The sequence below is a fragment of the Medicago sativa genome, chromosome 2 (assembly GCF_051527215.1).
Source record: "Medicago sativa cultivar Bolivia chromosome 2, Bolivia_mono, whole genome shotgun sequence".
Lineage (NCBI taxonomy): Eukaryota > Viridiplantae > Streptophyta > Magnoliopsida > Fabales > Fabaceae > Medicago > Medicago sativa.
The window spans coordinates 7,546,868-7,574,812 of NC_140750.1; the positions used below are offsets into that span (position 1 = coordinate 7,546,868).

Genomic DNA, 27,945 nt, shown 5'->3' on the forward strand with positions numbered 1-27,945 from the left:
TTTATTAGTTTCCAACATCTTGATTTAGGGTGGGGATAGGGACTGTCACTGTTTGACATGCATGATACATGGAACTAGTTCAAAGTCAAAATAATATTTTTCTTTAACACATCACATTAAAAAGTACTCCAACAGAATGATAAAAATAGAAGCCAAAGCAAAGACCCCATTAGGCATTAACCATCTTGACTCTTGAGTGCAAGATTCTCCCATCTATGCATCCATACATATATCAACATGCATCGTTCAATATTCTTTAACTTTTCAATCTCTAAAAATTCCTTAAGACGATGCAGTCTTAAGATAAATATCTCTTATATGCATGTTTAAACACTATAAGTTAGTGAGAACAACCTCTTTACCAAATACATCTAATTTGATCGAACAAACGTATAAGCTAGTTCAATAAGCTGTAAACTAACTTATTGGTATTATCAAACATAGCCGTAAGTTGCTAAATAGAGCCTTCTAGAAAAACCATTGTGGAAATATGGAAAAGTTAACAACACCTTAATGTGTTAGAGAGTTCGCATGAGCGTCGAAAGCAACAACGAGTTAATAATCCATGACCACTAAGAGATTGATAGTTTGTTTGAATCCATATCTGAAGTCGGATTTCACACGTTTAGGTGAAGCTTGAAATCCTATATTCTCCTCTCCGTTTCATAGAAAAAATAAACATTGAGACATGATTTTTGGGTAGTCTTGGTTTTGAAACTCACAAACAAATACATGTTCGCTCATCATATTTCCACCCAAAATCTTAGTACAATAAAAATGTTAATCACCTCTCGTATATATCAAATGTATATAGTATATTCAAGTCGATTTAAGGGTAGTTATCCAAGTTTGAACCAATACAATGAATATATAGAAAGTAAATAATATTTTTATCAATTTTTTTAATATATATTAAAGGCAAAGAAACATAAATTTAGATTGTGTGGAACAACTTTCTAGTACAAGTCTGCAAAGTGAAGAAGAAAGGCTTGAAGCAAGTGCAATTTTGTCTTACTCAATTGCTCTGTTCACACAGACACACACACACACACACCATTTCTCACTCTCTCTCTCTCTCTCTCTCTCTCTCTCTCGCTTCCATCATTTCATTGGTCTTTACCTTCTCCTTTTCAACATTGACTCACTCCAACCTTACTTTCCCTTTCCCTCCAAAGTTGTGTCTGTCTTTTCATCCACCTTTCTCTCAACCCTTTTTCTTTTCTTTATTTTTCATCCTTCATAGCCATTAATTTTTCAGCAGTGTTACACAAAGTGTTGCTTAAATCATGGAAGCTCCAAAGCAAGAAGAAATATTATACCACCCACCAATGGACCAACTTCATGGCATAGAGTACTGCATAGATGCAAACCCTTCCTGGGGTTAGTATCCACTTCCCTCATCTGCATTTTCATTCTTAAGCTAAAGTTTTCTGCTTATTTTTTTCATTATATAATGGTGCTTTGGTTCATGCTATATAGGAGTAGTTTTTACTGTTTATATATTTAGTTTATTATGAGCTATGACCATTTTGGTTTCACTGAGAGTGTTATCTATGTTTTGAACTATGAACAGTGGAGTCAATTATTCTGGGTTTTCAGCATTACATTTTGGCTTTAGGAACTGCAGTTATGATTCCTTCATTTCTTGTGCCTTTGATGGGTGGAACTGATGTAAGTTTTTCTAAATTTCAAGCCCTAGATTATCAAAAAATAAATAAAAATTCAAGCCCTTAATTTCTTTGATATTCAATTAATTTTATTTTGCATTGTCCTAGATAGAGAAGAGAGTTGGTATTTATTAATTATTGGTAATATATTTATGATTCAATGAATGATTCAGGGTGATAAAGTGAGAGTGGTACAGATTCTGCTTTTTGTACAAGGAATTAATACACTCTTTCAGACACTCTTTGGAACTCGGTTACCAACAGTGATGGGAGGGTCTTATGCATTTATGGTCCCAATTATATCCATTATTCATGACTCCAAATTGGCCTCCATAGAAGACCCACATTTGGTTAGTACATTTCTCTAATCTATGCTTAGTACATTTTTATAATCTATGCTTTCTATGTTTCAAATTTAAGCTCATGATTATAGTATAGTATTGTGATTGTGAACAATTATTGTTAGAACACCAAACCCTGCCCTAAAGTAAACAGATAAGTAGACACACAAGACTGCAATGATTGATTACTGAGTTCGGCCAATTGTGTCTTGGTCTTTAACAACTGAGTGTCTGCTAGTTTTTCTATTTTACGATGTTTAGGGTTATAACGTACAAGGTGTGTTTAAATTACGCTCTTTTCATCTCAATTTACTCGGTTATACTATGCTCGATCGTCTCCCTTTCTTAGTAGTACATTTCAATTTTAAGCTCATGATTTTGGTATAGTAATGTGAACAATTAGTGTTAGAACCGAGTTTGGCTAATTGTAGCTTTTCTATTATACAATGCTTAGGACTACAGAGTACAAGTTGTGTTTAAATTATACTCTTTTGTGAGTTTAGCATTTAAGTTTATTTTCAGAGAATGAACTAATGTTTTTCCATTTATATTCAGAGATTTGTTAAAACCATGAGAGCAGTTCAAGGTGCAACGATAGCAGCATCAAGCATACAGATTATTTTGGGCTTTAGTCAATTATGGGCCATTTGTTCTAGGTAATTTATTCTACGTGACAAAATGCATAGATAATTAGATATCAATATCAAATAATTTCTGTTTCCTCCTATTAATTTCCAGGTTTTTCAGTCCACTTGGAATGGTTCCAGTAATTGCATTATCTGGTTTTGGCCTATTTAACCGAGGGTTCCCTGTGGTACGACAATAGTTCACTTGTCAATACTTCATGTTCTTAAGTTCATCTCTTCCTCGGCTCATATTTTGGCATAATTTTTTTTCTCAGGTTGGACATTGTGTTGAAATTGGAATTCCCATGTTAATTCTGTTTGTAGCATTCTCTCAGGTACTACCAACTTCACTTTTACGATGTCATGTAAGCTAAATGTCTTTGAATTTGAAATATTATATGACAAGTATTTGCTCTAACAAAATATATTATAATCGTGTTTTGTATGCAGTATTTGAAAAACTTTAATGCAAGACAACTACCAATACTAGAGAGATTTGCTTTGCTTGTATCAACCACAATGATATGGGCCTATGCACATCTCTTAACAACAAGTGGAACATACAAACTCAGACCAGAATTAACACAATATAATTGCAGGACAGACAAATCCAACCTCATTTCTTCTGCTCCATGGTTAGTACCAAAATAATCTCTTAAGTAGTTGAATATTTTTCTGCATATTTTTAAATAGAAAACATATATATTCGAAGCACCAGTGAGTTTGTACCTTGTTGAGATATTGTTGTAAATGTCTCTTAAATATGTTGCCTTACAGGATGAAGATTCCATACCCTTTTGAGTGGGGTTTTCCTACATTTGATGTTGGTCATGCTTTTGGCATGATGGCTGCTGTTTTGGTCTCCTTAATTGAGGTACTATGAGCCTTTTTGGATTAACTTATTTCAGCTTATCTACTAGCATAAGCCCCTGTTAGACTGTTTGAAATAGCTTATGGCGACGGTTTATGACATGTCTATAAGTTTTTTTAAGCTAACTTTCATTAGCTCTCCATGATAGCTTATGAAAACAACTTCTAGCTTATATGAAAACAGTTTGACTTTATTTTATCTTTCTTATAGAAATAGCTCGAGTTTATGACAAGTGATTATGCTATAAGCGCTTAATTTAGTTGTTTATCTGACAGTCAACTGGAGCATACACAGCTGCGTCCCGGCTAGCAAGTGCAACACCGCCGCCTCCTCATGTTCTGAGCCGCGGTGTTGGCTGGCAGGGAATTGGAATCTTGTTGAATGGACTATTTGGAACACTGACTGGTTCATCGGTTTCTGTGTAAGTGCTGCTCTTCATTATTGTTCATAGTTTTCACTTTAAATGGAATACAAATTGATTCTTATAGAACCATGACAGAGAGAATGTAGGGCTTCTAGGAAGTACTCGTGTTGGTAGTCGAAGAGTCATTCAAATTTCAGCAGGCTTTATGATATTCTTCTCAATGCTAGGTGAGTGATAAGTTATGTATATCAATCCTATCAAAATTAATGTACTTTCTCAAGATCTTTATTTCATAATTTTCACTTTCAAGCAACAATAATTGATGCATAATTCATGTCTTTCTTCAGGAAAATTTGGTGCTTTTTTTGCATCAATACCCTTCCCTATTTTTGCTGCTATGTACTGTGTCCTGTTTGGCCTTGTTGGTGAGTATTAATAAAAATCCACCTTTGACTTTGTTTGAGCATTTTCTATCTCTTTGTTATGACTAATAATTGTGTTTTTCAGCTTCTGTGGGGCTATCATTTTTGCAGTTTACTAACATGAACTCAATGAGGAGCCTCTTTATTACTGGTGTTTCCCTTTTCTTGGGATTATCTATTCCTGAGTATTTCAGAGAATTCACTTCCAAGGCCCTTCATGGCCCTGCTCATACAAAGGCTAGATGGGTGAGTTTGTTGTTTTATTATGTTTCAATTATTTGAGAAGTCAACTTAATTGCATATGCATGCACATGCCTTAGGTGGAATTTCAGATTCATAAAGTATAGAGCTTGAATATTATATGTATAATATTAATGTATTACATGATATTTTATTGAAACCAAATGGCTACTACTCACTATCTCAAAATGCATGTACTGATTTATGTATTGTATAGTTGTGAATTCTTCATCTGGTCATTTATGTCATACTCATAATGTCATAATTATCATCAGAAAGTGACGGAACAGTTATGCACCATCGGTTTCTATTTGTGATGGTTTGCATTTGATGCAATTTGCATGAAAAGCATGTAATTCTCTTTAAGAAGATATTAATTTTCTTTCCTTTTGATTTGTTTTTCAGTTCAATGATTTTCTCAATACTATCTTCTTCTCATCCTCAACTGTTGCATTCATTGTTGCTGTGTTTTTGGACAACACTCTTGATTACAAGAATAGCTCCAAAGATAGGGGAATGCCATGGTGGACCAAGTTTAGAACATTTAATGGAGATACCAGAAATGAAGAGTTCTACACCCTTCCTTTCAACCTCCACCGGTTTTTCCCTCCATCTTAACGAAGAAAGTTATGTTTCGTCAAGAAAATATGTTGAGAGGAAAAGTATGATTTCTAGATAAGGATTATATTTTCTTAGTGTGATAGTTAGGAAGAGTGATGATTGTGTATCATATTGGTGAATTCTAAATGAAAAGATTTTTCGTAATTTAACATAGACTTCTTCGTGGCCTTTCTTTTTGGACTACAAGCCTGTTTGAATTGGCATATTTGAACTTATTTACTGACAAAAACACTTAAGAGACTGTGTTGGTGATTTCCAAAATAATGGAATCACTTTAAAACCAAAAGTTGTAACTCTTCATGGGAATCATTCATATACATTGGAACCTTTGGCAAAGAGATGCTTAATGAACATTTGCATTGATTCAAATGTATATGGTTATAACATTTGGCAAAAGGGTGCTTAATGAACCATAACATTGATTCAAGTGTATATGATCATAATCTTTGGCAAATGGGTGCTTAATGAATCATAGCATTGATTCAAGTCAAAGGGGTGTTTTCTCTCATGTGAAGAGTCATATAATGCACTATAAATGTTTGGCATTTGGGCATTAGTTGGACACACACAACAATAACAACAACACACAATTTTGGACAGAATTTTGTTACATTAACAACATAATTCTCCATCATTCTCTTACTCTAAATCATCCATCAATTCTCTAATGCATGAGTGAATTGCTGGAACCATAAATCTGTAAAATACTGTTAGGAGATACGCTTGGTGTGGTTGTGCAATACACGTCAAGGAACTCATAGTATCCTGAAGGGGATTCGCCGGTCATTCCTTATTGCATCCAATATACAGTTATTGGTGGGGGCGAATCGAACCTAAAGGTTAGTATGGCAACCCCATACGCTTTGAGTTTACATGCATAACCATTAAACTTTTCAGGTTTCAAGTGCAACAGCATCTTCCCAACAATCAAGATATACAACAATCTTTGGAATTTATGTGCACACTTCATCGTATTCATCTTCATCATCTTCTTGGTCAAGTTATTGCAGCAGACCCCCAACACAAGTTCCAACAATCTTTAGGTTCGATTTATGATTTACTTGTGACTAATGGCTGCAATTTTTAGGAGAGATGAAAGCTTACATTTTCTTCCATGACTACGGTGAACGGTAAACAAATTCCTTTTATGAATATATGTTATGGAAATTTATGGATAAATATTTCATATGTGATGTGTTTATGTTAAATTTACATGTGGTTGTAGATAATATATGCATGATAAATTTTGATATGTATGAAATTTATCGTTTGAAATTTGTTTGATGTTAATTTAAACATGAGATAATGTGCATTTAAGTGATTACCTATTATGAAATATTTGGTGTTCTAAATGCATGTGTATAGTATCTAAGTAAATATGAATATGTTAGATTTAACATGTGGTGACATATATATACATGATTTAGAAATTATTCAAGTATATGAATTTTGATGAGTATAGTAATATGTTAAGAATGTTTAAACACTATTTTATTTATGAAAGTAGTGTAGATAAATTGTCAAAATATCAAGTGGTTGCTTTAATGATATTATTTACTTTGTGTAAGAAATTATTATCATTAATATTGTGTTGATATTATATGTACATGATAATATGAAAAGTAATGGTTAATTTCTTGTTTATCATGATATTAAAATAATTTGGGTATGTTTTGAATTATTGTAAGTTGATATATGTTCATGGAAGAAAGTCATAGAAAATATTAATGATTTTGGTTCATTGTTTATTCTTCTATGTCATTGTTTATTGAAATTTAGTATTGAACATATTTAAACATAAACTTGAATTTAACACAATGAATTTATGATATATGTATTAGTTATATGATAACTAAAATCAAAATGATTGTGTTATATTTAATTTTATGTGGAGTATATGACTTACATGTTTAATCCCATCTTATGAAGTTTGGTTATGACATTCTTTTATGATCAATTTTTATTTTGCTATGTATGTTTAATGCATTCAATGTATGATATATCTTGGCTAGATATAAAAGAAAAGTTGAAGTTCAAATTGAAATGCATGTTAAATATTGTTATAGCAAAGGTGTAATGACATAAAAGTTTGTGCATTATTACAATATACTCAATTGACAAAAGTGTGTCATAGTTTGATGATAGTTGGTGAATACTATCAAGAGTATATAAGTTGATCCATAGACATAGCTATGAGAATTAAAAATCTATGTGAAGAATTGAATATTCAAAGTTTATAAAAGTTAAAAGAAAATCTTGCAATTATTTGACGAAATGATTGACAAGGAATGATGTCTTTGGAAATGATGTTGAATACATTGAAGACATTATTAGGGATGTGGCACAAACCCAAATCTAATTGATCACCAATGGTGGAAACTCAACCCACACTTGAGTAGCATCAAGTCTTGGGTTCAATGGTGAAAATACACTATTAGAGTGATTGAAGTACTTGACGATAGATAACATCCCAAAGGGTAAAAGTACTTGGACCATAAGAAGAAAAAGGGTAGGATGAGGTTTTCCTCTTAATGGACATATAGCATATATTTGCTGGAATGCATACTTATGGGGCATTTCCGATATAGTCTACCTATGTGAGAATGAAGTTTGGCCGCTTCACGGAGTTCAAGGGTTTGACTCTTAAATTCTCATGAAAAGGGATATATGACACAAGGCCTTCTTAATGTGTCATCTTACAAGTCTCTTTATCAATGGTACCGAGATTCTATGTGTAAGTTATGCACACTTGTTCTAATGAATAGTTGGTTCAAAGCTTGCCTACCATACTATTTGGGAATGAGCGAAAACTTAACTTACTAAGTAATGGTTCAAATCGCGAGATACCATTATCTGAAGGCATGGAATTTCCGGATTTATGTGATTTAGTATTTTGAAAATGGTGGGGGATTGTTGGTGATTTCCAAAATAATGGAATCACTTTATAACCAAAAGTTGTAACTCTTCATGGGAATCATTCATATACATTGGAACCATTGGCAAAGGGATGCTCAATGAACATTTGCATTGATTCAAATGTATATGATTATAACCTTTGGCAAAGGGGTGCTTAATGAACCTTTGCATTGATTCAAGTGTATATGATTATAACCTTTGAGAAAGGGATGTTTAATGAACCATAACATTGTTTCAAATCAAAGGGGTGTTTTCTCTCATATGAAGGGTTATATAATGCATTATAAATGCTTGGCATTTGGGCATTAGTTTGACAAGAGAAAGAACAAAAACACACAAAAAAGAACAACAACATAATTCTCCATCATTCACTTACTCTAAATCATCCATCAATTCTCTAATGCATGAGTGAATTGCTGGAACCATAAATCTGTAAAATACTGTTAGGAGATACGCTTGGTGTGGTTGTGCAATACACGTCAAGGAACTCATAGTATCCTGAAGGGGATTCGCCGGTTATTCCTTATTGCATCCAATATACAGTTATTGGTGGGGGCGAATCGAACCTAAAGGTTAGTATGGCAACCCCATACGCTTTGAGTTTGCATGCATAACCATTAATCTTTTCAGGTTTCAAGTACAGCAGCATCTTCCCAACAATCAAGATATACAACAAATCTTTGGAATTTATGTGCACACTTCATCATAGTCATCTTCATCATCTTCTTGGTCAAGTTATTGCAGCAGACCCCCAACACAAGTTCCAACAATCTTTAGGTTCGAATTATGATTTACTTGTGATTAAAGGCTGCAATTTTTGGGAGAGATGAAATCTTACATATTCATCCATGACTACGGTGAACGGTAAACAAATTCCATTTATGAATATATGTTATGGAAATTTATGGATAAATATTTCATATGTGATGTGCTTGTGTTAAGTTTACATGTGGTTGTAGATAATATATGCATGATAAATTTTGATATGTATGAAATTTATCGTTTGAAATCTGTTTGATGTTAATTTGAACATGAGATAATATGCATATAAATGATTACCTATTATGAAATATTTGGTGTTCTAAATGCATGTGTATAGTATCTAAGTAAATATGAATATGTTAGATTTAACATGTGGTGACATGTATATACATGATTTAGAAATTGTTCAAGTATATGAATTTTGATGAGTATAGTAATATGTTAAGAATGTTTAAACACTATTTTATTTATGAAAGTAGTGTAGATAAATTGTCAAAATATCAAGTGGTTGCTTTAATGATATTATTTACTTTGTGTAAGAAATTATTATCATTAATATTGTGTTGATATTATATGTACATGATAATATGAAAAGTAATGGTTAATTTCTTGTTTATCATGATGTTAAAATAATTTGGGTATGTTTTGAATTATTGTAAGTTGATATATGTTCATGGAAGAAAGTCATAGAAAATATTAATGATTTTGGTTCATTGTTTATTCTTCTATGTCATTGTTTATTGAAATTTAGTATTGAACATATTTAAACATAAACTTGAATTTAACACAATGAATTTATGATATATGTATTAGTTATATGATAACTAAAATCAAAATGATTGTGTTATATTTAATTTTATGTGGAGTATATGACTTACATGTTTAATCCCATCTTATGAAGTTTGGTTATGACATTCTTTTATGATCAATTTTTAGTTTGCTATGTATGTTTAATGCATTCAATGTATGATATATCTTGGCTAGATATAAAAGAAAAGTTGAAGTTCAAATTGAAATGCATGTTAAATATTGTTATAGCAAAGGTGTAATGACATAAAAGTTTGTGCATTATTACAATATACTCAATTGACAAAAGTGTGTCATGGTTTGATGATAGTTGGTAAATACTATCAAGAGTATATAAGTTGATCCATAGACATAGCTATGAGAATACAAAATCTATGTGAAGAATTGAATATTCAAAGTTTATAAAAGTTAAAAGAAAATCTTGCAATTATTTGACGAAATGATTGACAAGGAATGATGTCTTTGGAAATGATGTTGAATACATTGAAGACATTATTAGGGATGTGGTACAAACCCAAATCTAATTGATTACCAATGGTGGAAACTTGATGAGTCATAGATAGTATTAATTATTGCCTTATTTAGTTTAGTTTTATTTTAGATTTGATTTAGTTTTATTGCATTTTATTTTATATTAGAATATTTTACTTCAAATTATGTTTTATTTTATTTTAGGAATAAATATATGGTGGAAGGTGTCTTGGAGCAAAAGAAAGAGGACTGGAGCAAATACAGCACAAGAATACGAAGATACGGGACAAAAATATGTTCCCACCAAGTCAGAAGCTTGGCACGGCCAGTGCCAACATGTGGCACGGCCGTGCCACCTCCAGAAGCCACTTTTGCTGCTTTTTCTTCAAGGCCAAGTTACCCTGTTGCAGCTTTACTGTTTTACCCTTTTAGTTGCTTAGTTTCTAAGTCGATTGTAAAGCTATAAATAGAGTAGCTCTCCACCATAAACAATCATCTTTACCTTTGTTTATTTCAATTGCTATTTTAATAAAAGTCTTTATTTTCCTTTTACTTTCTTTGCAATTTATTTTACCGTATTTCTCTCTTCTTCCTCCATGTCTACGATGAACATGAGTGAGTAGACTTCTTAGTCTTAGGATTATTGGGGAGTCTAATGACTCAATCCTAAACAAAACATGTCTAAACCCTAATTTCCATGTAACCCTAATTTCTAATCTAGATTCACCGTCTTAACGTGGATTAACAATTATCAAACTGTGGAAGCGAAAGCGGAGGGTTTGATAATCGTTAATCCATCATCCCAAACATCAATTCATAAAGCGAGAGCGGAGCTTTGATGTTGGAACAAGTGAATCTAGACAATAGTTGCAAAACAGTGAAATAGTCTTTGCAACTATTGAGACAAAGAGTAGTTTCAATCCTCTATGCATCTTCTAGTAATCATGTCAGTGAAATAGGCTTGGTTGCTAGAAGTAAACTCTCACCGGACTTTCATCGGAAAGGTGAGGGGCTAAGGGAAACCGGTCTTTAGAAATTAGTGTGTAAACCATGAAATTAGAAGTTTAGGTTTTGTCAAGTGAAGGATTAGTTATTAAGATGAACCAATGATCCTAAGACCCTTTTATTATTATTGTTTTTACCTTCAGCAATCAAACCCTTTCTAACCAACTTTCTCTCCTCTAATCATTCATTGAAAGTTAATTAAATTGACCAACTCCCTAGCGGAACGATACTCTACTTACTACTATTACTTCGATAGGCCGTGCGCTTGCGGTTTGGCTCTATCAAGTTTTTGGCGCCGTTGCCGGGGAGTTAACTAATTTAATTAGCTTTTTCTTAGTGATTAGAATTCTCTCTTCTTTCTCTTTTCTTTTTTTTTTTATTTTTAACCTTTTTTATTTTTTTTTCTGTTATCGTTAACTTCTTGGGTTCTCAACCTTGTATGCGAAGAACTAGAAATCAAGCGGTATTCATACCCGAGATCGAAAGGTTCTTACATAGAAGGAGGAGAGCAGCACAAAATAACACCGCCATGGCCAATCGCACTCTCAAAGAGTATGCAACGCCGTCTACGGCTGAGCCACAAGCTGTTATAGTGTACCCAACGGTTGAGGATGACAACTTTGAAATCAAGCCTGCCCTACTTAACTTGGTGCAGCAAAACCAATTCTCGGGATCCCCCACTGAGGATCCCAATCTTCACATCTCTGTTTTCCTACGAATTAGTGGAACCATGAAGGAGAACCAAGAAGCCGTAAGACTTCATCTCTTTCCCTTTTCCTTAAGGGATAGAGCTAGCGCTTGGTTCCATTCCCTCGAAGTCGGTTCCATTACTTCATGGGATCAGATGAGGCAAGCATTCCTTGCCCGTTTCTTTCCACCATCTAAAACCGCTAAACTTAGAGACCAAATCACGCGGTTCAATCAAAAAGATGGGGAATCTCTCTATGAGGCGTGGGAGCGTTTCAAGGAAATGCTAAGACTTTGTCCCCACCATGGCCTAGAGAAGTGGCTTATAGTCCACACTTTTTATAATGGCTTGTCTTATACCACTAAGATGTCTGTTGATGCAGCTGCAGGTGGAGCACTCATGAACAAGAATTACACGGAGGCGTATGCCTTGATTGAAGACATGGCTCAGAATCATTACAAATGGACCGACGAGAGAGCCATCTCTAGTTCTTCACCCTCCAAAAAGGAGGCAGGTATACACGAAGTCTCTAACTATGATCACCTTGCTTCTAAAATTGATACACTAACTGAAAAACTTGAAAAATTCAATGTTAGTGCTATCAATTCTGCATCTACTCCTTCTTGTGAAATATGTGGTATAGCTGGTCATGCTGGTGTTGATTGCCAACTAGGTAGTGCTATTAATGGTGTTGAGCAAATGAATTATGCTCAATACAACCAAGGGATGCGACAAAATCAAAATTTTTATAAAAACCAAAATCCCTATGGACAAGTAGCACCACCCGGTTATGCAAACAACCAAAGATTCACTCAAAAATCCAATTTGGAAATTTTGTTGGAAAATTCTATTGCCAACCAAAACAAACAACTTCAAGAACTTAAAAACCAAACTGGATTTCTGAATGATTCTCTTTCCAAGCTCAATACCAAGGTTGATTCTATTGCTACTCACTCTAAAATGCTTGAAACTCAAATCGCTCAAATAGCCCAACAAGTGGCTACATCTTCCCGAACACCGGGAGTCTTTCCTGGTCAAACCGAAGCCAACCCCAAAGCCCAAGTTAATGTCATATCTTTTAGGGGTAGTAAGTTAGGCGAAACTTTTGCTAAGGTTAAAAACATTGGGAAAGAAAATGTCAAGCCCTTAGGTGATAAAGTTGTGATAGAAGAAGCTAAACCACTTGAAGAAAACAAAACTCCATCCCCCTTAAATCCCGAAAAGCTTAAATTAGAGGGTAAATTTGAAAAATTTGTTAACATACTTAGGAAAATTTGCATTAAACTTCCCTTTGCTGAAGCTTTGTCTAGGATGCCTCTTTATGCCAAGTTTTTAAAGAAAATTTTTTCAAAGAAAAGGGCTATAGAGCATAATGAGACAATAGCCTTGGCTAAGGAAACTAGTGCAATCATCCAAGAAGCACCCCCTAAGCTTAGAGATCCAGGTAGCTTTGCCATACCATGTGAAATTGGGAATGAAACCATAAACAAAGCCTTATGTGACTTAGGAGCTAGTGTTAGTTTGCTGCCTTTGTCTCTTCTTAAAAGGATAGGGATAGGAGAATTGAAACCTACCGAAATGGAACTAAAGATAGCTGATCGTTCTACCATGAAACTTGTAGGATTTGTCGAGGACATACCTATTAAGATAGAGGGGATATACATCCCCACTGATTTTGTAGTCGTTGACATTGAAGAGGACGACGACGTCCCTATAATCCTAGGTAGACCTTTCCTCGCAACTGCGGGAGCTCTCATTGATGTGAAACTTGGTAGGATAGTCTTTCAAGTGAGTGATAAAATGGTAGGATACGAGTTGGAAAATGTTATGAAGGGTCCCGCTCTTTACTCTTGTTGCATGCTTAACGATCATGTTGTGAAAGAACGTTTTATAGCGTCATCTACACAATATGATATCTTTGATCCATTCTAAGGACTCTTTCTAACCGTCAAGCTAATGACATTAAAAGAGCGCTTCGTGGGAGGCAACCCACGCATTTAATTGCTTTTCTTTTGTTTTTCTTTGTTTTAAGTTGTTTTGTAGGTAATTGTCCAAGTTTGATTCGAAGAAAACCAAGAAATTGAAAAATTCTGAAGCCCCCAGGACCAGAAAGGTGGCACGGCCCGTGCTAGGTATGGCACGGCCGTGCCAAGTTTTTAACAAAAAAAAATGGCCATTGAAGTCAGAATGATGGCACGGCCCGTGCCAATAGGTGGCACGGCCGTGCCCGACTTCTAGCACCCTATAACTTCAAATTTTTCTTCCTTCTTCCTCATTCACAAACCACAACCCTCTTTCATCTTTCAAACTTCTCTCTAAACCACCATAACCTTCAAACCTTCAAACCTTCATATCTCCCTCAATTCTTAACCAAATCACTCCATTCTTTCACCAATCAACCACAAACTTCACCCAAAATAAAAACCACCAATCAAAAACATCTTTCATCCATCCAAACCCACAATTCACCAAAACCCTAATCCTTCAAAACCTAACCCAAACACCACAAAACCTTAACCAATCTCCATATCCAAACCAACAAAACTTCCTTAAACATCAACCCCAACCCTAAACCAATCCTTTCCACCAAAAATTTTCCCAAACCCTAAACCTTCAAAACCAATTCTACCAAAGGTCAATGGCTTCAAGAAGAAGTGGTAAAGAACCAGCAAGCTCTCAAGGAGGACCTCCCCCAAAGAAGCAAGCCCAAGTGAAGAATCATGGGATCCAGTTCAAAAACAACAAGCAAAGGGACAGGTATAAAAATCTTATCTCTAAACATCTGCACCCTTCTCGTTATCCTGATTCCCATACTTTAGATATGCTAGAGCTGCTTGATGATGTTTCTAGGTTGATAGGAAAGTTAGGTTGGACTGAATTGCTGAAACCTATGAGGGGTTATGAAAATTTCACGTATGAATTCTTGAGCTCAATAGATTTTACTAAAGATAAGATGAATTTTGATAACCCTAACCATAGAGTTGTTTTCCGGTTAATGAATATTGATTATGACATGTCACTTCAGCACTTTTGTGATGCCTTAGGCTTTGCAAATGAGGGATATATTCATGATCATTGGGATCCCAGTCTTAAACCGGATAACTATGACCCAGCTGCCTTTTGGAAACAAATCACCGGTCTTAACAAATACGTCCCTAGGGCGAACAAAGCTAGCAATATTCACAACCCCGTACTTAGGTACCTTCAGAGGGTAATGGCTTGCACTATTTGGGGTAGAACCGAGCTAGGAAACACTAGAACCGATGAGTTGTTCATGCTATGGGCAATGCTCCACAACCACCCCGTCAATACCTGTTTTTATTTGATTGATCACCTAGACTTTGTCGGTACTAGACCGGCCGGTAGAGGAGACATAGTGGTGGGTGGCATCATTACATATATAGCTAGGTGTTTTGGAGTGGGTGAAGATGAGGGGATCAAACCAATTGAGGGAAATAATAGGCTTAACATAGAGACCCTTATTGCTATGAATTTCATCAAACATCGTCCACCCCTCCATTACCAACTTAAGCTAAACGTGCCAATCATGTTTTTATTGCCTAACCCATCTCGGACTACCACCGAGGTGGAAGAAAATTGGTTGTATGTTAATGATGTGCAGGTTCTTGGTGATGATGAGGGAGAAGGTGCTAACTTGCACCATGATGAAGGAGAAGGTGCTAACTTGCACCATGAAGAGGGGCACCATGGCCATGAAACCGGTGAGCTTCATGAAAATCAACAATGGACATGGATTCACAATGAAATCGAGAGGATGAGCACCGAGCAACAAAGGCAAGGTGTTGAGATCTCCGGCCTTCGCAATGAAGTTCAAAGGGGCAACCGTGTCAATGATGAAAATAATGAGATGCTCCGTCGGATGATGCAACACCTCCAACTTCAAGGTCCTCCTTACGGACCTCAATAAACAAATGTGAGCTTTCCTCTTCCTCTCTTCCCTTCTTCTTCTCCCTATCTCTATCATCTTCTTCTACTCCTTCTTCTTCTTCTTCTTCTTTTAATTTCTTTTTCTTTTGAATCATTGAGGACAATGCTTCCCCTAAGTGTGGGGGGGGGGGGGGGGCCTAATAAAGTGTCTAGAGTCGTAGTGTCCAAACTCCCTTGAACTTTATTCTTTCGTTTTGTTTTTATAGCAAGAGGCATGACTAAGTAGCTTGTTTTTTTTAATGTAAAAATGGCATGAAAATTTTTGTTTTATCTCTTCTTTAGGTCGCCTCTTGTACATGAAAATAGTTTCTTGTGTTTCTTGTGTTCTTGCTATACCCATATCATGTTTTATTGTGAAATTCTCCAATGAGAAAAGCACCCGGTTGCAATCCTTGAGTAAATGTATGAATAGGTATTTTAAGGAACACGTTCTATCTTTAGTGTTAACTTAGACCCTTTAAAGTCTTAAGAGTAAAAGTAGTATAAGTTTGTGTGGGAAAATTAATCAAATTGCTCTTAATTGTTATACTCTTATTAATTTGTTAATGTTAAATGGGGCGGGAGAATGGCACCAACATGTGGGGGAAAGGACAATCCCTAACTTCCTAATTGTGGTGGTGACTCCCTAATTTGAACCTAAAGTGAAACAAATTCATCAATGCTAGGGGGAAAGGACAATTACATCCAAAAAGACTTCCTACGCGGAGATGAAACAAACAATAATTTTGCAGCACTACTTAGGGTGATTTTGAATCTAGGGGGAAAGGACAATTACATCCGAGAAGACTCCCTACGAGGATAGATAGCCCCTAAGCATCTGCAGCCCCTTGTGCTTAATTGTTATATCTAATTTAATGTTTAACTCAAATTCCCATCACTCTTATATGAAATGAAGAAAGGACTTTTCTCGGTTACTTTAGCACTAAGGATAGAACCTATTCCTCATAATATCTGTCTTATACAGGAGCAAGAAAAGGGTTGGACTGCACACACACACTCACTTGAGACTTGATGTTGGGTAGAATAGGTTCATGAGAAGTATTTGAAATTGTAATTAGTGTACTTGAGGCAAGGCCCTTCTCTAGAGACATTTGTTCTTAATATTGCCATAATCAAATCTTTTGTTGCTACTATGTTTGCTGCCTTTTGCTTGAGGACAAGCAAAGATTCAAGTGTGGGGGAGTTTGATGAGTCATAGATAGTATTAATTATTGCCTTATTTAGTTTAGTTTTATTTTAGATTTGATTTAGTTTTATTGCATTTTATTTTATATTAGAATATTTTACTTCAAATTATGTTTTATTTTATTTTAGGAATAAATATATGGTGGAAGGTGTCTTGGAGCAAAAGAAAGAGGACTGGAGCAAATACAGCACAAGAATACGAAGATACGGGACAAAAATATGTTCCCACCAAGTCAGAAGCTTGGCACGGCCAGTGCCAACATGTGGCACGGCCGTGCCACCTCCAGAAGCCACTTTTGCTGCTTTTTCTTCAAGGCCAAGTTACCCTGTTGCAGCTTTACTGTTTTACCCTTTTAGTTGCTTAGTTTCTAAGTCGATTGTAAAGCTATAAATAGAGTAGCTCTCCACCATAAACAATCATCTTTACCTTTGTTTATTTCAATTGCTATTTTAATAAAAGTCTTTATTTTCCTTTTACTTTCTTTGCAATTTATTTTACCGTATTTCTCTCTTCTTCCTCCATGTCTACGATGAACATGAGTGAGTAGACTTCTTAGTCTTAGGATTATTGGGGAGTCTAATGACTCAATCCTAAACAAAACATGTCTAAACCCTAATTTCCATGTAACCCTAATTTCTAATCTAGATTCACCGTCTTAACGTGGATTAACAATTATCAAACTGTGGAAGCGAAAGCGGAGGGTTTGATAATCGTTAATCCATCATCCCAAACATCAATTCATAAAGCGAGAGCGGAGCTTTGATGTTGGAACAAGTGAATCTAGACAATAGTTGCAAAACAGTGAAATAGTCTTTGCAACTATTGAGACAAAGAGTAGTTTCAATCCTCTATGCATCTTCTAGTAATCATGTCAGTGAAATAGGCTTGGTTGCTAGAAGTAAACTCTCACCGGACTTTCATCGGAAAGGTGAGGGGCTAAGGGAAACCGGTCTTTAGAAATTAGTGTGTAAACCATGAAATTAGAAGTTTAGGTTTTGTCAAGTGAAGGATTAGTTATTAAGATGAACCAATGATCCTAAGACCCTTTTATTATTATTGTTTTTACCTTCAGCAATCAAACCCTTTCTAACCAACTTTCTCTCCTCTAATCATTCATTGAAAGTTAATTAAATTGACCAACTCCCTAGCGGAACGATACTCTACTTACTACTATTACTTCGATAGGCCGTGCGCTTGCGGTTTGGCTCTATCAAAACTCAACCCACACTTGAGTAGCATCAAGTCTTGGGTTCAATGGTGAAAGTACACTATTAGAGTAATTGAAGTACTTGACAATAGATAACATCCCAAGGGGCAAAAGTACTTGGACCATAAGAAGAAAAAGGGTAGGATGAGGTTTTCCTCTTAATGGACATATAGCATATATTTGCTGGAATGCATACTTATGGGGCATTTCCGATATAGTCTACCTATGTGAGAATGAAGTTTGGCCGCTTCACGGAGTTCAAGGGTTTGACTCTTAAATTCTCATGAAAAGGGATATATGACACAAGGCCTTCTTAATGTGTCATCTTACAAGTCTCTTTATCAATGGTACCGAGATTCTATGTGTAAGTTATGCACACTTGTTCTAATGAATAGTTGGTTCAAAGCTTGCCTACCATACTATTTGGGAATAAGCGAAAACTTAACTTACTAAGTAATGGTTCAAATCGCGAGATACCATTATCTGAAGGCATGGAATTTCCAGATTTATGTGATTTAGTATTTTGAAAATGGTGGGGGATTGTTGGTGATTTCCAAAATAATGGAATCACTTTAGAACCAAAAGTTGTAACTCTTCATGGGAATCATTCATATACATTGGAACCTTTGGCAAAGAGATGCTTAATGAACATTTGCATTGATTCAAATGTATATGGTTATAACATTTGGCAAAAGGGTGCTTAATGAACCATAACATTGATTCAAGTGTATATGATCATAATCTTTGGCAAATGGGTGCTTAATGAATCATAGCATTGATTCAAGTCAAAGGGGTGTTTTCTCTCATGTGAAGAGTCATATAATGCACTATAAATGTTTGGCATTTGGGCATTAGTTGGACACACACAACAATAACAACAACACACAATTTTGGACAGAATTTTGTTACATTAACAACATAATTCTCCATCATTCTCTTACTCTAAATCATCCATCAATTCTCTAATGCATGAGTGAATTGCTGGAACCATAAATCTGTAAAATACTGTTAGGAGATACGCTTGGTGTGGTTGTGCAATACACGTCAAGGAACTCATAGTATCCTGAAGGGGATTCGCCGGTCATTCCTTATTGCATCCAATATACAGTTATTGGTGGGGGCGAATCGAACCTAAAGGTTAGTATGGCAACCCCATACGCTTTGAGTTTACATGCATAACCATTAAACTTTTCAGGTTTCAAGTGCAACAGCATCTTCCCAACAATCAAGATATACAACAATCTTTGGAATTTATGTGCACACTTCATCGTATTCATCTTCATCATCTTCTTGGTCAAGTTATTGCAGCAGACCCCCAACACAAGTTCCAACAGACTGTTTGAGAGAGCTTATAGAAACAACTTATAGCATGTCCAAAAGCTATTTTCGGCTTATTTCTATAAGCTCTCTAGGATAGCTTATGTAAACAGCTTATAGGTTATATGACAACAAACAGTTTAACTTTATTTTATCTTTTGTTATAGAAATAGCTTATACATAAACACTTAAATGGTAAGACCTTATGCTATAGGCACTTAAATCAGTAGTTAACGAAATTCAATCTCAAAATGTGTGATTTATGAACAAAGTGGTCAAGTTTGTTAATGCAAGGACTAGCTAGCTAATGAACAAAATGTCATTAGTTATAGCCTAATGTTGTTTGCACATGCATTCTGGACACCTAGGATATCTATATATGCTTCTTCCATAACTCCTTATGCCAGCATTCTGACCTTCCAGAATCATCTTTTTTACTCTGACTTCAAAACCATTCCATCCTATGGTGTCATTCTCAGCAAAAATTGAGGCTAGCCTTGTCTTGTTCGGCCGCAAGGTAGGAGCATGACCGCCGCCATAGTAGGTTCTGAACCCAGATACCAATGATGAAAGTTGGCTACCAGAGTCAGTCATGGAAAATACATCAGCACTTGCACATGCAATAAAATCCAAAGCAGCCATCTGCATTCAAATCAATTCTATATTATTATTATTATTATTATTATTATTATTATTATTATTATTATTATTATTATTATTATTATTATTATTATTATTATTATTATTATTATTATTAAAAGTAATATGGAAATTAATCAAGGGTACTTGAGTGTAGTTTGTAGTCCTTCGATGAAATCTAGTAGGATATCGTCAAGAACATATTTGTATATGTTGCGGTCTCAAGTTCCACACATTCACACAGTCAGTACATCGGTGATTGTTAAATTAGGATCAAACGGTCCATAATTTAAGCTCAGTATTTTAGAGTTTAAAAAAAATAAAAAATCTGCTTGTTTTATGCACAGTGCAATATTACCGATATGCTAACTACGTGAATTTGTGACGGCATCAGATCCAAATCTGTCAAGAACATGACTGAATAGTGATCCCTTTTAAGATGCAAATGAGAATCCAAAGATGCAGTAAAACTAATTGCCATACCTGAGATGAAAAATTCCTGAATGGTGCAAGTTCAGTGGTGGTAAGAAGGTTTTCCTTTGTGACTACATTGGGATAGAGTCTATTGAAGGCCTCCATTCTTGAGTTTCCTCCATAAATACGAGAACCAGCCAAGTAAATGTAAGTTTCTTGTTTGAAACCAAGACCTGCTAGAACAAGTGCTGCTTCTTCTGGTGTCAATGGACATCTTCCCCTTTTTCTCAAATCCATTGGAGAAATAGAGCTATAAACAATCAATAGAACATACCACATAAATATCAACAACAAAATTAACGAGGATATTTATCAGTCAAAAACATTGTGCTGATAAGCAAATAGTAGAAATATGCATACGTTGAATTCTTCAAGCGCTCAAGAAAGAGAGGGAAATGCCTTTCTCGGTAGGCTTGAAGTTCCTTTCTCTCATTCTCACCTCCTCCAAACTCACACATGGAATAGGCCACCATATCTATTTCAAATCTTAAGTGCAAAGCAAGATATTTTGTATAGCCTTTCGCAGCTTCATGATCTTTCTTGTTGTGGATGAACTTCCCTAGCAACTGAGTGTCTAACATGCTTTGTGAAACCCTATATTTTCTAATCCTTTGGATCAATAGAGAGCCAGCTTGTTGAATTTTTGGGACAAACTTCAAAGCATGGAAATTGCATTTGCATCTTAACCTCTGCAATCATTTCAATACATATATAAATATAAATGTATCCTAATTGCAAGTGAGATCCCTAAAACCTTACAGTACACTAAAATACTATAGTATTAAAAAATTGAAAGTAAAAATGAGAACCAAGTACTTAACTATCCAAGTGTCTTTATTGACTAGGAAACTAGCTATAGTAAAGTAGCAGTCATATTGTACTATATAGCATCAAATCTTTAGATTGGAAGTTGCCAAGTGTCAGACACCGGCATATGTAGTTACATTCAGTCATTTCTATTTTATTAAATTCTCATTGACGTTCATGTGTCAGTATCGTGTTTGATGTCTAGAGTAGTGCTTCATAGATATTGACTATTGAATGTAAGGCAAACTTCTGACAAACTAGTAACATATTCAAAACTAGACAAATGAGGTAAACTTGTGACCTGAATATCAGAAGGCATAGGATCAAAACCAAGTCGATTTGCATATCCAAGGAAGTGAACAACTCTATTTTTCAAAAGAAGAGGAAGCACAATTTTGATATAGTCAGCAACGGTGGCCTCCTTTGCAAGAACTGCATCTGTAATCTAAAATGCAAGGTGTTTAATTACTGATATTGTTATAACAACTGCAATCATTGTTATCTAGTACATTGATTGGATGTATAAGATCATAAACCTGGCTACCAATTGCTTCTGCATCCAGAGATTTTATTTCAGACGGGAGTTCCTTCACAATACCGATATCGTCCTTCAGAATATTTATGAAATACTCTTCCTGATATATGTCACCAAACTGGCTGCAATTTTTTTTAATTAAGCATATAAATCAAATAGTGTGATACAAATGATATCACATACTTTTCAATGAAGTAAAACAAAACCATGTGATAATGAAAAATTAATTCTCATACATATTAAACATAGTATACCTTGGATCCTTCCATACATTGCTGTAAAGAAATTTTGGAATAACAAGAGTTGCATTCAGGACAGATGCCACAGCCACAGCATTGCAAATCTGTATTCACTACAATAGTCTTATCACTTCCATTATTGGAAATTTCATAAAGAAATTATACAGTCAAGATCATATAGGATGAGGAATCATACTTGAAAGAATTAACTAAATGCTCAAAAGTTGATACTTGATACCTTAATATGAGAAATGATGTAAATTAATTGCCAATACTTACAGCAACTCGTTGTTGATTAAGACCACCATTTGCACTGACTAAGATGTAGCCATTACTTTTCTTAGATTTCCCTGTCACAAATTGTAAAACAGGCAAAGAAGTAATGATAAAAAGTTACGCGTTAAACTTCACACAAGTAAAATAGTCGTGTACCAATGGTAGAAACTAACATGTACATGATGCAAGACTTATCTCACTAGTGAACCATAAAACTAGCCTATTTTCCATAATAGTATTATTTTACATTTTTTAAAGGAATAATATTATTTTACATTAGAAGAAATGAATACATATTTTAAATAACTTATGTGTTTTATAATACCAGCTAAAAGCATAAGAAAAGTTTATATACCTGGATTGGTTTGAACTTTTCTTTGTGCACAAGGTTTCCATAAAGTTGCCTGCTTATATGGTTCCGTCCATAATTTGGATGACTCTTGCTTGAACTCTTTCTATAGTAACAAAAGCTAAGTAATCAGATTAGAAAGAAATTAACATCAAATATAGTAAAAGTATCTAAAGATTATATAAAATCATGCATGCATCAATCTGAAAGTTGGTTCATACCTCTGCAAGAGCACTGGACGCCAAGTTTAGAAGCCGATCGTACATATGTACAGGCGATTGTTTCTCAGTGATGTAGGAATCTGTATCCTTCTCATTAAAAAGTATGTTATGATTATGTCATACCAATTTGCAAAAATCAATGAAAAATATGGCATGAATTTTATAAGTATTTGGTAACTTAAATTATACTCTGCTTGAAATATGCACCTATAGCTTACAATAATATGGAATACTGAATTATACCTGAAGCTCACTTGAATGATTTGAAGCTGCACTTGGTTTAATATTTTCAAACTCAAAAAAAGAGATGAAAATAGAATCAAGAAGGAAAAGACAACCCAACAATCCAAACATGAGAACAATAGTTCTTATATTCTTTTTTCCAACATAAAATCCCTTAATAGTATTGTACTTTGAAGAATCATTTTTCAGACCATGTAGCAACAAAGTTTTCGAATGCCAACGACAATCAACCGCTGTCATCCTCTTCCACGACGGTGGATCATTGCTTGTTATCTTGTAATCTTTATTCATTCCTAACATTCCTCTAGCAGCACCCTTAAATTCAGGAGTTGGTCTTCTTGGAGACCCTTGTTTTCCCATTATACTATCATCAATCATCCATATTTTTTTTTATTACATAAGATGAATGCAAATATATGAGCAAGGACCAATATGGACTTAGAAAAAGAGTAGAGTTTTGTTGTATGAATTGGAAGTGAAGCTAAGAAGTAGGTGATAGGGATATGTGACTAAGAAAGTTGATGAAATGAATGAGTGAAATCAAAGCGAAAAATGAAAACTCAACCTATGTATTAGGAACTTGTCTTATGAAACAAGAATCATCAAATTAGATATATTGAACAACAACAACTTCCCACCAAACAAGAGTGTGTAGTCAAGGACAAAACAAGGTTTTCAATTGTTAGAACAGCAACCTAGTACAAAAGACAAGAATTTTGACACAAATATATATCATTTCGCAAAAAATATTTTTATTACTAGTATAACTTTTTTTTTCAAGAATTATTACTAGTATAACTATATATCCTCTAAAAAAAACTACTAGTATAATATAACCTTTATACTAAAAGAAGGAAGAAAACAATTATGGGACTGAGAAAACAAAACAAAAGTAATAAAGATAAAAAGATATAATTTTCAAAAAAATAACATTTCAAAAAATATTGTAATTATGATTTACTATCCAGAAATTACATTTATTTTTAAAGTAGATAAATAAGAATATTTTCTTTTAAATTTACTAAAATACATTGCCATTTTTACTTATCAATCTCGAAGAATAAATATATTTTTACGTACTCAAACAAGTTTAGACGGTGTCTTTTTGTAAAGATTTTTTTTTACAAAATAGAAAGTAATTTGAAAAGAGTATGTTTTTATATAGTTAAAATGGTTTGAAAAGAAGAAGAAGAAAGTATACCGAAAAAAGAAAAAAGATAGACATTCCTTAAAAACTAAAAAATGATAGACATTCAAAAGGATAGTATAGAAATTGAGAACCCAAGTGTAACGTCTGTACTGTAGAGGGAATATGGGTGTGTGTTTTATCTTGGTTTTTGGGTGTCAAACATTGATTACGTTTGAACCTTTTTTAACCGGTGATATCTTATTTTTTCTTGGGAAGGGAAAAAGTAAGCAAAACCCTTGAGAATCGAGGTCCGGGAGTTGTTTTCGCTACGGGAAGGTGTTAGGCACCCATAACGACTATAGTAACCTATAGGAACCGTCTTTACTTTCTACGCGCGCGCTTTATTTTTAAATGCTATTTTGAAAAATGATATTAAGCCTAAGAGTTTTCTAAGTGAAGAAATGGAGGGAGAAGAATGTGTTTGAATTTTTATTTTATTTGAATTGAAGGAATTTTGATTCCTTGCCTACGTACCCGTTTAAGAGATCAAATCCACCGTAGTTCTCTTCCAAAAATGTTTTTGTTTTTGTTGGTTGATTTTAAGTTTGAAAATTGGAATTTTTAAGAATGAGGAAAAGAGGCCTCAAGGGCATAAGATTGGAAAAAAGTGAGGTGGAATTAGTTATTTTGCAAAATGAAGGTCAAAGTGTGATTAAAATTTATTAACATTTGATTAAGAAAATAAAAGAGAATACAATGGGATTTTGGATCCCAAGGTTTATTATGAAAAAGATTTGGGTGATGTTGTTCATATTTTTTGGAAAAGGATTTTTGTCTAAGTGTAAACCCTAGGCATTCATCTAAACATACAATCCTAAACATACATCTAAACATGCATATCCTAGCCATACATCTAAAGTGAGGTGTGTGCATGTGTCGGTGCTTGTGTTGGTGTACATCATTAGAGTCCATAGTCCGTTACATCATTGGCCTAGATACATTCTATGGTCTTGTAAGGAATTAAAAAGCATAAGAAAAATAGTACAAAATTCCTAAGTCTTTACATTCTAAGCCTTGGCAAAAATTAATATGCAAGAAATTGAAGTGCAAGAAATAAGGGATGAAAATATGATGTGAGATGCTTAGGAAACAATGAACAAAGGGTTAGTAATAATAGGCATTGGATAGTAGAAAAAAAGTGGCAAGAAAATAAAGCATAACAACATGGTAAAAAACAACAAAAAGTGGCAAAAATGCACTTAATGAAACACCAAAATTCCTAAGCAAGCAAGAGATCCATAACTCTCACATTTTGGCATTTTCAAAGGGCTTTTGGGTTCAGCCCCAATGTGAGAGTCACAAGAGAATTACAAGCCAATGAATCATGGTATGAAATTAAGCCTATTTTTGCACCAATTACACATTAAAAATAACAAGTAACTTGCTAACTAAGCAACCAATCATCACACATTCAAAACAGCACCAAACACTACACATTATGCAACAAACAATATTCCAAGATCATTCAACAAGCAACAATTATTATACACCAAAGCAAATAGAACCAAAACATGTAAAGAATTCCATAAAATTGGACAAGCCAATACAAAAATTCAAGCAACTCCACATGCATGTTTTCTCTAACAATTTTCAGCATGCAAAATTAGCAAGAAACAGTCCTAAATCATTTAACAAAAATGCAATAAGGACTCACCAAATTTTTACAAGTTTTTAACAAGGTTTTTCAACAAAAATTAAAAGAAAACAAGTAAGCAAGGCAGAATAATTTTTCTAACATTTCTCTGATCAAAATTTACATGCAATATGCCAAGATTGATCAAAAAATGCAAGAAAATTAATAGCAATTTTTTTTAGAATTTTTTGACAAAGCTTTGAAGCATGCAGAGGTGTAAAAAGTGAAAGCAGTGTGTAAAATAGCAATAAATTAGCAAGAAAACGAAATTCAGCAAACACAGACCCAAGCCCAAAGGTTTGAGTTGGATCTGGGTGATCCAATTGCCTTACAGCCCTCAGATCAACCCAACTCCACCTCAAACCCTAGATCCAAGGGTTGAGGGCGCGTGGCACACCATAATGGGACTAGAGCGCACAGAAACAGATGATCATATGCATACACGTCATGCAGGATCAGATCCAACGGTCAAGAACACCAGGAACACCATAAGCTCACAGTACGCGCGCACGTGGGGGAACAGAGGGTATAAAAGCAAGGCTACCACACACAGCATCACAATTCACACTTCTTTCTCTCTCTAAGTCGTTTCTAGAGAGAGAGGCTCTGAGAATAGACGGTCGGAGAAGACGAACGGAATTTGCTCCGGTGCGGTGGTTCGCCGGCGGCGCCACCGTGCCGGAGCATTTTTTTTGTGTTTCAAAAATCTTTTTATACCAAAACGTTCGTCTCATCCTGCTTATTCTACTTCTGGCCTTGATTTTTGCATATTAAGGCTTAATAATCCTAGATCTACAAAGACATAATCGGACCAAAATTTGTATTTGAACAAAGTAAGAAGGGGAACGAGCTTACCGGTGAGTTCGATTTGGAGATTTGAGATGAATTACGAAGAAGCTTTAGAGATTCTTCGAATCTTTGTGAAGTATGAATCAATATTTCCCTTCGTTCGTATCTTCTGACCTTCGTGTTCTTTCTTTTTATGCTACTGGTTTCTTTGTGTTCTTCAATCCATTTTCGGCTTGATGTGTGTGTTGTTGTGTGAATCTGTACTTGTGTTCATGCTGTGATGTTGTTACGAGCCTGGATCTTGAATGTTAGGGTTTGAGGAATTCGCTTCTTGGTGAATTTCGATTTTGGAAGAAACAATTTGTGATGATTTGAGGTGAATTTGTCTTGATTTGAAGCGAATTAGCTTCTGGAACTTGAAGAATTCGTATGAATGTTCATGGAGATTCATGCAACATTCATACTGTTCTTGAGTTTTTAGCTTCTTTGATCCGTTTTTTGGTGGAGAGAGAAGGAAAATTCTGTTTTGGTGATGTGTACTGTAATGATTGCTCCCCTTGACCCTTGACCCTTGACCATGACTGGGCTATTTATAGGCTGCCATGTGTAGCCCTGGACCAATAGGACACTGCCACGTGGCATACTAACTCTTGGACAAAAAATCTGCAAAATGAACAAACAAAAAGGACCCAAATGCAAATGACAAGACAAAAAAGGACTAAAATGCAATTTTAGGAATTTTATGACTTAAAATGAAAATTAAAATAAAATGAATTAAAATTGGTAAACGGAAAATAACGTAAAGTGAAACGATTAAAAATGACAAAACGGACTAAAAGGAACCAATTACTTAAATGAGGTACTTTAAAGTAATCTCTCTCTGTCGAAATTTCGTGTGAAAAGACCAAAATACCCCTGGGGACTAAAAGACTAAAAAAATGACTCAGATGCAATCTTAAACGGTTTTTGACAGGGAATTAAAGCAAGAGCTTTATACAAGCAAATTACAAGACTCAGAGACAATTTTTAGAAATTAAACAGAGTCTTGACATATGAAAAGACTAAAATGCCCCTAGGGGCTAAACTGACTCA

The 27,945-nt window shown here is 34.7% G+C and overlaps 2 protein-coding genes and 1 non-coding gene across 3 annotated transcripts; 1 reads left to right on the forward strand and 2 right to left on the reverse strand.

Moving 5' to 3' along the window:
- Positions 1-348: 348 nt before the first annotated feature.
- Positions 349-5,314, forward strand: LOC146944125 (nucleobase-ascorbate transporter 2-like). The gene is made up of 13 exons (XM_085742511.1): positions 349-1,380; positions 1,574-1,671; positions 1,841-2,017; positions 2,564-2,664; positions 2,747-2,822; positions 2,910-2,969; positions 3,085-3,269; positions 3,412-3,508; positions 3,781-3,926; positions 4,005-4,096; positions 4,217-4,294; positions 4,377-4,537; positions 4,937-5,314. The coding sequence occupies exons 1-13, from the start codon at positions 1,287-1,289 to the stop codon at positions 5,147-5,149; spliced, it is 1,578 nt and encodes a 525-aa protein (XP_085598637.1). The 5' UTR covers positions 349-1,286; the 3' UTR covers positions 5,150-5,314.
- A 6,691-nt stretch (positions 5,315-12,005) lies between these two features.
- Positions 12,006-12,112, reverse strand: LOC146944126 (small nucleolar RNA R71). Its single transcript, XR_015029394.1, has one exon. It is a non-coding gene; the product is annotated as a small nucleolar RNA R71 (small nucleolar RNA).
- Positions 12,113-19,603: 7,491 nt separating this feature from the next.
- LOC146944127 (O-fucosyltransferase family protein) lies at positions 19,604-23,624 on the reverse strand. Its single transcript, XM_085742512.1, has 10 exons — positions 23,243-23,624; positions 23,000-23,086; positions 22,785-22,884; positions 22,433-22,503; positions 22,169-22,257; positions 21,916-22,036; positions 21,681-21,824; positions 20,933-21,261; positions 20,582-20,822; positions 19,604-20,101 (listed from the first exon to the last, which is right to left on the reverse strand). Exons 1-10 carry the CDS (start codon positions 23,618-23,620, stop codon positions 19,793-19,795), a joined length of 1,869 nt encoding a protein of 622 aa, XP_085598638.1. The 5' UTR covers positions 23,621-23,624; the 3' UTR covers positions 19,604-19,792.
- Between the last annotated feature and the right edge of the window lie 4,321 nt (positions 23,625-27,945).

What these genes read in the sequence shown, in the direction of transcription:
- LOC146944125 (XM_085742511.1), top strand. Translation starts at nt 1,287, where the DNA reads ATGGAAGCTCCAAAGCAAGAAGAAATATTATACCACCCACCAATGGAC. An exon ending in TTAACCGAGGGTTCCCTGTG is followed by an intron (nt 2,823 to 2,909) that starts GTACGACAATAG and finishes TTTTTTTCTCAG; the next exon opens with GTTGGACATTGTGTTGAAAT. An exon ending in CTCATTTCTTCTGCTCCATG is followed by an intron (nt 3,270 to 3,411) that starts GTTAGTACCAAA and finishes GTTGCCTTACAG; the next exon opens with GATGAAGATTCCATACCCTT.
- LOC146944127 (XM_085742512.1), bottom strand. Translation starts at nt 23,620, where the DNA reads ATGATTGATGATAGTATAATGGGAAAACAAGGGTCTCCAAGAAGACCA. An exon ending in AAAAGTTCAAACCAATCCAG is followed by an intron (nt 22,504 to 22,784) that starts GTATATAAACTT and finishes AATTTGTGACAG; the next exon opens with GGAAATCTAAGAAAAGTAAT. An exon ending in CTATGCCTTCTGATATTCAG is followed by an intron (nt 21,262 to 21,680) that starts GTCACAAGTTTA and finishes AAATGATTGCAG; the next exon opens with AGGTTAAGATGCAAATGCAA.